General features: G+C 39.4%; 1 protein-coding gene across 1 annotated transcript; it reads left to right on the forward strand.

The window, feature by feature from the left end:
- The first annotated feature begins 29 nt into the window (after nucleotides 1-29).
- On the forward strand, nucleotides 30-7,926 carry prrt1 (proline-rich transmembrane protein 1). Its single transcript, XM_028598457.1, has 4 exons — nucleotides 30-253; nucleotides 3,926-4,263; nucleotides 6,278-6,469; nucleotides 7,714-7,926. The coding sequence occupies exons 1-4, from the start codon at nucleotides 235-237 to the stop codon at nucleotides 7,888-7,890; spliced, it is 726 nt and encodes a 241-aa protein (XP_028454258.1). The 5' UTR covers nucleotides 30-234; the 3' UTR covers nucleotides 7,891-7,926.
- Nucleotides 7,927-11,476: the final 3,550 nt, after the last annotated feature.

Raw genomic sequence — 11,476 nt, forward strand, 5'->3', positions numbered from 1 at the left:
CTTATTAGCCGCACAAAGAGAAAGGAGAGGAGGCGCACTGTGCGCTGGGAGAGAATTGGGTTTACTCTAACACTTGGAAGTTACCATAATAAACGTGGGTGTTTTTAAAATGAAGACATCTTGAGGATGGGTTGTTTGGAGTAAAAGTCTGCATCATCGCGCACGAAAGGAGGGATTTTTCACCACCAGCTTGGAGTAAAAACACCACAAGTGGAGGACAGAAGATCGGAAGGCATGTCGTCGGAAAAACACGGTGAGGTGTTTTAATTGTGTAAAATGTGGCGCATTTTAAAGCCTAATTGGCAGCCTAATTGAGCCACTTCTTCTTAACCCTCTTTAAGATGTGAGAATTTTATTTTTTTTTAAAATGGACATCGTTTTGTTTCATCCGCGGATACATATCGGGCTGACGAGATCTTTTTGTCCAGCTCGCCTCTTGTCAACATCTCCATCCGCTATTTATCTGCACAGCGGTGTTTCTATAGGATGATGCACCGCTGTGTGGGTGCAGACTGGCGAGCAAAAAGCACAATAGGGCCTCTTATTATATCCATGGGTAGAGAGTTTAAAGTGACATTATTAGACTTTATGTGATTGTATTTGTATCACAAGCAGTGAAGTTATTTTATTTATGTTACTGCTTTAAAATATATATTTATGTAACAGGCTACTTTACAATTTATTATGGGGTGATTGTTATTTTTTTTCTTTTGTGTCTCATTACCATCATTGCCCACATGCCTACGTACATCTCTCCTGACTATAGACATCAGTGTGGGTGTTCTCTGCGCGTGCACGCCTTCACTTGCGCGTGTTTAACAGCCTTAATTAATAATCCTTAACGTCTGGTGCACTGAAACAAAAAGCAATTTTGTCTCGTGTTTCCAGATTTCTCTTCCATTTTAGGATATTAAAGTGCCAATGAAGGCGCTCAAACAGCAGCTTTACAGTAAAGAATAAAATAATAAAGGTCATAATGAAAAGCATAAAGTTGCACTGGTACATTACAGGAGACTGCAGACTGTAAAGCTTACTGTTGTCTCGTGCGTTAATGAACCCTGTGTGGCCAATAATCCATCATTGATGTAAAAACAAGAACAACAGCACACCGACAGTATAATGTTATTCATGAGGATGCAGTACATTGTCAATACTGTAGGGATATGATACCTTGCAGATGTCTGAGTGGGAATGGTTTTGGTTCATGTTAAATTCAACACAGCTCAGTGTTATGTATTTGAGATGATATTCATTCAGTTGTCATGGTTCACCCTGCTGCTTCCCTCTAACCTGGGGTTAAATTACACCTGCAATAACAGATGAAAACCTGCAGTACTGTGTTTATTCCTACTATCCTAAAAGGCTAAATACAGGCACTAGCAGCTACTTATTTTGTCACCAGGAAAGGATATCTTAAATATTATATATAGGCCTACAACATTTTTATAATATTTCATCTAGTTACTTATCAACAAAATGTCTCCTGTTCCTTAATATGTAATTGTTAATAATTAGGGCACTAATTTAAGTTCCTACTCTTCACTGCAGAATAAACTGTCGACACAGAAATCTGAGCTGTATGAATGAAATTGACCTGACCTGTCAAACACAAGTGTATAATAACATTACTACATTCATTTTAGGTCCAGGTATGCACAGTGTTGAGCATGCTGGTTCACTGGATTAAGCAGAACAAGCATGAATGTTATTAGTTACACTTGTGTGCTTTTCCTGCTACTACAAGTCAAAAATGTTCCCTGTGAGAAAAGTCTGTTAAATTTCTATTTAGTTTAACCAATCAAATTAAAAAAATTAGTTTTGGTAAAAGTCAATATTTTCAATTCGCCTGCTAAAATCGAACGTTCCAATTGTAACAACTAAAACATTGCTTAAAAACTACTATTCAAAAATAAGTATTTAACAACTAATGTGTAATAACATTATAGCTAGAGTTGGATCAATAGGGACTTTTAGCCCAATTTTTAAGGTATTATAGATCAATATAATTCAATAAACCTGCCATTTCATATTCCTTGTACATAGTTATTTCCAATAGTATTACATGTATAGAGCCACTACAACTCAACAATGTGGAATATCTCATCTATCTATTCTGTGCAATTACAATAAAGCAATTATATTGTATTGTATTCTATTAGTCTATTAGTCTTTAAGAAGTGAGGAGCAAAAAGCAAATGTTAAATTACCTCTAAAAACATCTAAATCGGTCATTTTACTTTGATTAATGACACATGATAGCTATCCATCCATTTTATCTCTGGCAGCTTGCAGCACACACCTAAAACTTGGCTTTTATTTGTGAATTTGGTGCTTTTTTTTTACTGGAAATACCTGCTGCATCACCTGCTGTATCACAAGTGTTGTTTAAAGCCAATGTTTAGAACATGTCACATGTTACCTATTTTAAATTGAAAATCCACCACTCCCTAGCTTCTTTCTTCTGTTTAATCCTACTTTGACAGATGTTGGATAAATGGCGAAACACCAATGTTTTGTCTCTTGTGTTTGCCAAGCTGCTCTTCACGTCATGCCCTTTTTTTATGATTAACAAATTTTGTTTAACTTTAACACAACACACAAAACATACAATTTGAAACATGAACATACCCCCCTTCGACATCACTACCCACCCAGACAAAAATCCAGAAAAGATAACATGGACATAACTACAATATTCAAGACCTTACAACAAAATAACAAAATATGCAATAAACTATAAACCAAAAAAACATATCTAGCCCATCATACTCTCCCTCCAGAAAGCTCAGGTACTTTCCCCATTTTCTAGTGAAGACATCCAATCTGGAAAACCGTTTGGATGACATCTTTTCAAACGCCGCCACCCTAGCCATCTCACAAGCCCACTCTTGAATTGATGGCACATCATGCCCTTTCAAAGGTGTCCCTTCCCTCTTGCTCGCTCCTTTCCCCTCTTGTCTGTTTCTGGTCCATGTCCTGCTTCTTAGTTGTGACGGAGTCGGGGACTCTTATGTAAAGCCGGTCCCCGAGCACAAGTTGTCATCACTCATCACTCAGCTGCTCTGCTCTGCAAACTGCCTCCTGCTCTCTCCTTCCTCTGTCCCATCAAATCCTTACTCCTCCATCCTCACCTCCATCTATCTCCATCTTCACTTCCTCCTCCCTCCTCATGTCCCTGTCAAACTGGATTACCGTACCCTCGGCCGCTTCCCTGCTGTGAAAACACGACACCCCATCAGTCATGTTTAATGTTAAACAAACACAAAGGGAGCAGAGGTGTGAGCATCAAATGTTCAAACGCAGAAGGATGCTTCAGACACATGAAGTTCTCCATCTCAGAAATGCCACATTTCTTTCTTTTTTGGGGCATTTTAGGCCTTTATTATGACAGGACAGCTTAGACATGAAAGGGGAGAGAGAAGGGAATGACATGCAGCAAAGGGCCACAGGTCGGAGGTGAATCTGCTGCCGCTGCGTCGAGGACTGAGCCTCTGTATATGGGTGCGCGCTCTACCAGGTGAGCTAGCCAGGCGCCCAGAAATGCCACATTTATAACCGCTAATAAACATTGTTTTTGAAGAGAGAAGGAGAGAAAAAGGCCTTTCTTCTTTGGAGGTGAAAATGTCAATCACTGTCATCATTAGCACACAGACTACGAGGATTTTCTGTCTTTGTGAATGCTATTTGAAGTCTTGCTGAGGAGCTGTGGTCTGTGTAATTGTTTCTCCCCCTCCTCAACAGTGAGATAAAACATATCACAGTCAACATGCAGACAAATGTGTAACAGTGCTCGAGTTAGATAACGCTTGCGCGCTCACTCTTACATCTGTTTCTTCTCTTGCTCTTCCTCTGCTTTTTCTATTTATGATTCCTCTCCTACCTGCTTTGTTCTTATCTTTTCTCTGTCTTCCTCTTCATCTGTCAGGTCTCGATGACTCTGGCCGTCAGACCATGCAGCCTCCTCCGTACCTCCCCGGCCCGCAAGACCCAAACGTACCTCATCATCCCAACATGCAGCCTGCACCGGGCACCCAACCCAACTACCCTCCTCCGCCTCCTCCTCCAGGATCAGATGGATATCTTCAAGAAACCCAGTTCCACTGCGGCCCGCTGGGTCCCCAGGGGGCCCCGCAGGGCTACGCGGTCCAGACCCAAGGCCCCGGAGGCACCATGCCTCACGCCCCTGTAGGATACATCCATCCAGGTTACCCGCTTCAGCTGCAGCCCTGCACAGCTTACGTACCCGTCTACCCCATGGCATCGGTGAGTCCGAGACGTGTAAAGTGCTTTGAAAGATTGTACAAGTCTGAATTACACCAGTCTCTGTTCGTTTGTATATACGTTTCTTTTCACCTCATATCACAGGTAATAGTTATTATGTTTTCCATCCTATACACTTTATTTTACAGGTCCATAGTTTCATAATAATTGACTAGGAAGTTTGCAATTTGGTACTAATTATAGGGAAAGTACAGTGGTCTGTTATCTCAGTTGTTTGTTGTTTTCAGTTTGTATAGGTGTGGATTTTCAAAGGAATTTCTTTTAAAGAAAAGCTCCATTGTTACCAGTTAAATTGACCAAATAAACACTGTCTCTAGTTTTCCCTATAATTAGTACAAAATTACATACAGTACTTCTTTCCAGGAAACATGATCGGAAATTATTAAAACATTATCAGAAAAACTACAAACCTGTAAAATAAAGTGTTTCCTTTATTTTATGTCAAACTCTGTTATATGTCTTCTAAACCATACATTTGGAGGTGGCCTATAGCTCACCCAGTAGAGCGTGCGCCCCATGTAGGCTGAGTCCTTTGCGGCGGCCCGGGTTCGAGTCCGACCTGTGGCCCTTTGCTGCGTGTCATACCCTTTCTTTCTCTCCCCCTTTCCTGTCTATCCACTGTCACTATCGAATAAAGGGAAAAGCCCACCAAAAAATTATCTTAAACTATACATTTGTTGCAGTATGTTGTCAAAGATGTTATGTACATCTCTTTTACAGTTTAAAACAACTTTAAGTCAATTTTTTATTTTAAGAATTTTATTAAAAAACGGTTTGCAGCAATGTTTGTAACAGCTAATGTGATCAATATTGATTTTTAAGGACAAACCGATACATAAGCATCTAGTAGAATATTCACTGACAGCTAATCTACATCCACGACGTTCCACTTCCGGGATTGTTCAGGTGCTGCCGGAAATTCTGACAGGTAACAGGAAAGGCTAACTTAATTTGTATGACACATTTCAAACAACGGTTAATTCAAAGTGATATATGTAAGACACTGAGACTAAAAACAACAGAATATGACATAAATGACATTTGCTTACCATTGTGAGATGATTAACAACATAGGAGATAAAACTACTTCTGCAACACAAAAAAGTGCTTTTTTGCTTGTGAAATAATACTGGAACAAACCGCAAACTCCCAGATTCCCCTCCTTTGTTGCATGTCATCTCTATCTCCCCTCATTTCCTGTCATCTCCCTACTGTTGGCTATTTATTAAAGGCATAGAATTCCCAAAACAACAATGAAAAAATGAGACGGGAACATCCGTCTTTGTCGCTCACATTTCATAAAATATGCAAGCTGAGACGAGGGGATGTGAGTAGGCATTGCTTTGGTATAAAAACAGGTTGTGTACCAGTGCTCAGGATAATTAATAGATGCTATTGTACCCTTTACTTATTCATTAATTTTGTACAAAAATTAAATCTAGCTGCACATGTTTACACAGTAGATAAAACCATCCACACCACCCCCTTGAAGTAAACTGAAAGTGGTGTAATTAGGCCCCAAAATGTAATTGAGTCATCAAAAAACTGAAAGTGCTTTTGTGCTACTAAGTCTCACCACCAAGCACTGAATTTAAAACAAGAGTTCCACCTCACCAGTCTATTTTGAAATGAAATATTCAAAATCCCTGGCAGTATAATTGATGTTGTTGTGCATACATTCTTGTGTACGGGACTAAAGGAGGGTGCGGAAAATGTAATCAAGAGCAAACTCACTGAACCATCTTGCAGGCCAGCTGTAATCTCACATATAAATCATAAATCTTTAGACATTTCTGATAAAGCTACGACATGCACAACTCTTTAATACATGCAACAGAGACTGTGCTAATGCAGCTGTCCTCCTCTTTGACTGTGTCACCTTGTTCCTGTGTCTTTGGAGTGAAAAGTGCTTTGTAAGCTGCTCTACAACAGCTCTTCTGTTTTTAAATAGCACTAGTCCTTACTCTCTGTCTTCTTCTTCTATCCCTCTGTTTAGGGTCAACCCTACATGCCAGCCGGAGGAGGCCACCCAGGGATTCTACCGGGCCAGAATTATCCAATGCAAATGCCACCCAGCATCACCCTAATGGACCGTCGACCGCCACACGACTACCTGCCCATCGCCGTGCTCACCACCGTCTGCTGCTTCTGGCCAACAGGCATTATTGCGATCATCAAAGCAGTGCAGGTTAATGCCACTTCATCATTCATCTTTTGATCTTTGAGTTTTATTAACATAATGTCCCCTTTACCAGGGAGACTGTTGTGTGAATGGATTCTAGAGTCATTTCGCCCTTCATTTTATTTTCAGAAGTGTACTTTTAGAAAGACACTGTGATAAACAAAGTTATAGTATGCAGAAAAGTAAGGTACTATAAATCACACTTATTTTAGTCACATTAAGATTGAGTGTTTTGGGAAAATGTCATGTTTATATCTTAAACTCTAGGGATGATCATTTCATTCGGTCCAGCACTTTGGTTCAGACTGAATTATCCAGACTGAATTATCTCAAAAACTATTTGATGGATTGCCATGTAATTTAATACAAGACGGTCATGGCGTCCAGAGGATGAATCCTAATGACTTTGGCGATCCCTTGACTTTTCCTCTGGCGCTAAAGTTTTTTTTTTATTGTGCACATAATTGTGTTAATACAGGTGATTTTTCAAACAAAATGTATATTTTGTGTCAAAATTAGCTTGTATTTGGCTGCTTGGATGTTTTGTTCAGTTCTCAGGCCCCTCCCTGTCAAGGACGAACTAGGCAAGACTCTGTAGTGTATAACTGATGTTGACACCATATGTTTTCAATTGTTTTAAATTATGCAGAATAAGGAAAAATAGTCAGCAGCAGAAGAAAACTGCCACCGCAGGATTTATATACACATTTAAAGAGAATTTATCTTGGGTCAGCGCACCACCATTACACCTAAAGTGCATACAACTATACCACCTCTGCATTAAAAGGCACAGTTTGGTATCTTGGTCGAGTTAAGTTGAGCGTGATGTGAGAAATGTAAAGGCTCAGTCTGGTGGGTCTCATACCTCACACTGCCTGTTGTTTGCCTCTGTAATGGGAGAATGTGCTGACCAACATGCACACAACAGACCACATTACGTAACTGCACCATTGTCGGCGCAATGGTATTGAATGGATTTTTTCCTCTGGGCCTGCTCAGCTGGCTTTGAGTTAAGTTGAGCTGACAAGGCATGGACCAACCGGTCTGAGCTGTATATGTTGTTATGGTGTGTTAATGTTGTGTGGAGTGGCCTCTTTCTGCACATTCAGGCTGTGCTGCAGTGAAATCGATCCATTCATGGTGTTTTAGACTTTCTCCTGCTCCCACTCATGCATCTTCTTGTTACATAACATATTTTCTAATTTCCCTTTTCTCCCACACACCCATCCCCTCCCTCCTGCACCACTTAGGTGCGCACAGCGATATCCAGAGGGGACATGGTGACGGCGGAAATAGCCTCCCGCGAGGCACGCAACTTCTCCTTCATCAGCCTGGCTGTTGGCATCGCCTCCATTGTGCTGTGCACCATCCTCACCGTTGTTGTCATCATTGCCTCGCAGCACCACGATGACGACTGGGAGCCGTAACTCCACGCAGCGTCAGACAAATGGGAAATCATGGCATTTATTAGCTAGCTAACTACTCTCAATCATTTGGAGGTGCACTGAGAATGCACACAAACTGCTACTGCATTGCTGGCTCTCTGTGTACAGCTACACACACACACACACACACACACACACACACACACACACTGAGCTCTGACCTAACCTGCTGCCATCAAACACACGCCGACAACCAAAAACAACCAATCACAGCTGATGTTCAAACACCAAATACAAGAAGCTGTAAAATTAGGCCCAGTTTTGCTGTTAGCACAGTGACCACTTAATATTTACACCCAGATATGAGCTCCAAGAGGGAAACAAAGCTCCTTGTATTAATAATTCATTTGACGCTGATTAATTCATACTGATGATGTAGTTAGATAAGAGGATAGGTCAATGTGTGTTTCAGTTTTAAATATTCCAACAACTAAATCTACTAAATGGGCCCACACAAAGTTATTTTTTGGATGGTTAAATGCATATTTTAGTCTTAACTACAAGTACTAGTATACATGTGTTTTCTTCTTTAAAAACACTGTTCCATGTTGAAACTGTTTTGATTTAAAGGAGTAGTGTTATTGCTGACAGAGACTGCCAAACTGATTGAAATTGTTAGATGGGGTGATCAATACACATTTACCACACCAAATGGAGACTCAACTGACAGAGTTTCTAATGTAACCAAACACAGAGTATTTATTTGAGATTGGTTGTTGTTATATTACATGGACATTTAGCTGGATGAGATGATACATTAATTATAAATTATATGTTGGTTGATTTATTTAAAATCTGTTATTTATTAATTCATTCAATATCTACCCATGCATTGCCTTTGTCTTCATTAATTTAGAGTATATCACTAGTTTTTTGCAGCTATATCTGACACTTTGAAATTGGCTTCAAATTTGATTTCTGACAATGTTGCGCTTTGTAGTAATCAGATGATATGATGTAGCTGCTTACATTCAGAGTTCTTATAGTGCATGATAAATATAAATTTAAGCTAATGGGGCGTTTAGTGCAATAATAGCTTGTGTCCCAGCTGTTGGTGGGAATATTTCCTAAAATGTCTACAAGTGTGTGGTACAGTAACTTTCAAACAAGCTACTGTCAGAACAAGAAAAGGAGACCATTTAAATGAAAGTATTTGAATCTTTGCAAATATTGTTTTCGCAAGTATTAAGTAAGTGTTTTGGCCTTTTTGTGTTGCACATCCCTTAGCTATTTAATCTCTGAGACACTGTGTGTGAAACTTTAGTACGACATTAGACTTCTAAGGCAACATAACCCTGCATGTCATCTACAGTTTGTTTCCATTTGTCTTAAATATCGAGGCTAGATGTGTGCTCCTTTGACGTTGTTTCACTGTAACACATTGAGTCAGGGTTCATTTCCTATGAGTATGGTCTCCATAATGTAGCAGCAGGTGTGCTGTTCTTTATAAGAGCCAACATGGCCGTAACGTTACTGTATGAACGACTATATGAGGTTTCTGGAGTAATGGGAGGAACTGAAAATGAATGTTTCCAATAGGACAGAGAGAAAATATTAATGCCTATACTGTATTGTAGCACTTTCAGCTCTATGAAATGTTTCCTCTGGTATCTTTCCTCTCTCTGTTTGTCTTTCTCCTGTCCACATGAGTTATTGGACCAATTAATATTTCTGCTTCCCCCTTTCCCCCCTGTTGGTCTCTATGATGATGCTATTTTTATTCAGAGATATTAAAAATGATGTTTGTTGACAATGAACACAAATAGAGACAGTATAAATACAGTTTATTATGTAGTTTATATATTATTATTGGTATTATTATTGGCAACTGCATTGCATTTGATTATCACTCATAATATTAAATACATCTGTGCATATATTTATCAAAACTACAATTAATAATGCTCTTAAAAGCTTAGTAGTAAAAAAAGTGACTTCCTCCTATTTACAGCCAGTAACTTTTTCTTGATTGATCACATATGCTCAGAGCAGGAATAGCCAATCAGAGACAAAGATTTACCCAACAACTGCCTTATTGTTTATTATTAAACAAAACAAAAACAATCCTTCATCCAATTACTCAGTGATGAGTTTTTCTGCTAAAACGTGATTATTCTTACTGCTTCAGATAACATATTCAGTACAAACAATTATAGTCATTACAATCAATCCAAAACTGTGTGTACGCTAAATGTAACACAACAGCCAGAAGACGATGAGCTTAGTTTAGCATAAACACTGGGAAACAGGGAAACAGCTAGCCTGGCTCTGTCACCTCTAAATTGTTGTTTTTACACTTTAGTCTTTGTTTGTATAAAAAAAAGAGAGAGACATAACGCAAATTGGCTAGTAAGTGGATTTTATTACCTTTGGATGAAACCAGGCTAGCTATTTCCCCCTGTTGCTAAGCTAAGCTAACTAGCTTCTTGCTGTTGTTTCATATTTAACGTATTGGTATCAATCTTGTTATTTAACTCTCGCCAAGAAAGCGTAGATAAGCCTACTTCCCACTTGTTTATTAGCGAGCATGAGTAACAATGAAAGATTTTTACTTTAAATTTCACTTTTAGCCTTTTGATAAATACATGCCCTGTCCTTGTATGACTCAGTGATATTTCTGTGTTAAAAGAGTAAATGAAACACAGTATTGTTTAGCATTATTATTGTACAGGGGGCTCTGGCAGTGAGTGTGTGTCTACTGAATAGAGTCACTCCTAGCATATCTAGTTTATACAGCGCTAGGCTTCGTCTCCCTGTGTGCTTTCTGATGGGAATCTTCTGTGCTCAGCAACAAAGCTGTTTACTACCCAGCTGGTAGATGGGTTCTTCATTTTCATTCTTTTTGTTTTGTTTTTGAGCTTGTAAATGCGATGGGTTGCTTGTTTCAAAGAGCCAAAAATTACCTGTGTACATGTGGTTCTCTTGGGGTTTATTATTATAATTACAGTATGTCCATGACTGTGTTGCACATGGTTGGTTGTTTGAGTAATGAATAAAAGAATCATTTTTGGGTTGTGAACGACACGTTGGTGAAGGCAGGGTCTCATTCTGCAGCTCTGTTTTTTCTCTCTTGGTGTCTCTCCATCCTCTCAGTGTCTCTGTGGCCTTTCCTCTCTCCCCTCATCACTAAGGTGCTATTTATAGTTGCCCTGGTTTTCTCCCTCTCCATCTATTTTTCCTCCCTCTGTCAGAACATGAACTACAATATCTCTCACTATCTTCTGTCACTATCATTTTTTTTTTCTTTTACAGCTGCTTTTCGTACATTATGGTGGCATTTGTTTTTTTGTGCATCATCTGTACCACATAAAACGATTTTGCCTTCCCTTCCAGGCAGCACCGGCCTATCTTTTGGGCAGTCCACCACTTTGGTCCAGACTGATGTATCTCAACAACTACTGGATCGATTGCCATTGCATTTTGTACAGATATTCATGGTCCCCATAGGAAAAATCCTAATGACTTACGGTGACTGCCTGATTTTTCCCGTAGTGCCACCATGAGGTTGTCATTTGTCGGTTTGGGTGAAATGTCTGAACAACTATCGGATGGATTGCCATGAAATGTT

The sequence above is a fragment of the Perca flavescens genome, chromosome 14 (assembly GCF_004354835.1).
Source record: "Perca flavescens isolate YP-PL-M2 chromosome 14, PFLA_1.0, whole genome shotgun sequence".
Classification (NCBI taxonomy): domain Eukaryota; kingdom Metazoa; phylum Chordata; class Actinopteri; order Perciformes; family Percidae; genus Perca; species Perca flavescens.

What these genes read in the sequence shown, in the direction of transcription:
- prrt1 (XM_028598457.1), top strand. An exon ending in CCGTCTACCCCATGGCATCG is followed by an intron (nt 4,264 to 6,277) that starts GTGAGTCCGAGA and finishes CCCTCTGTTTAG; the next exon opens with GGTCAACCCTACATGCCAGC. An exon ending in CGATCATCAAAGCAGTGCAG is followed by an intron (nt 6,470 to 7,713) that starts GTTAATGCCACT and finishes TGCACCACTTAG; the next exon opens with GTGCGCACAGCGATATCCAG.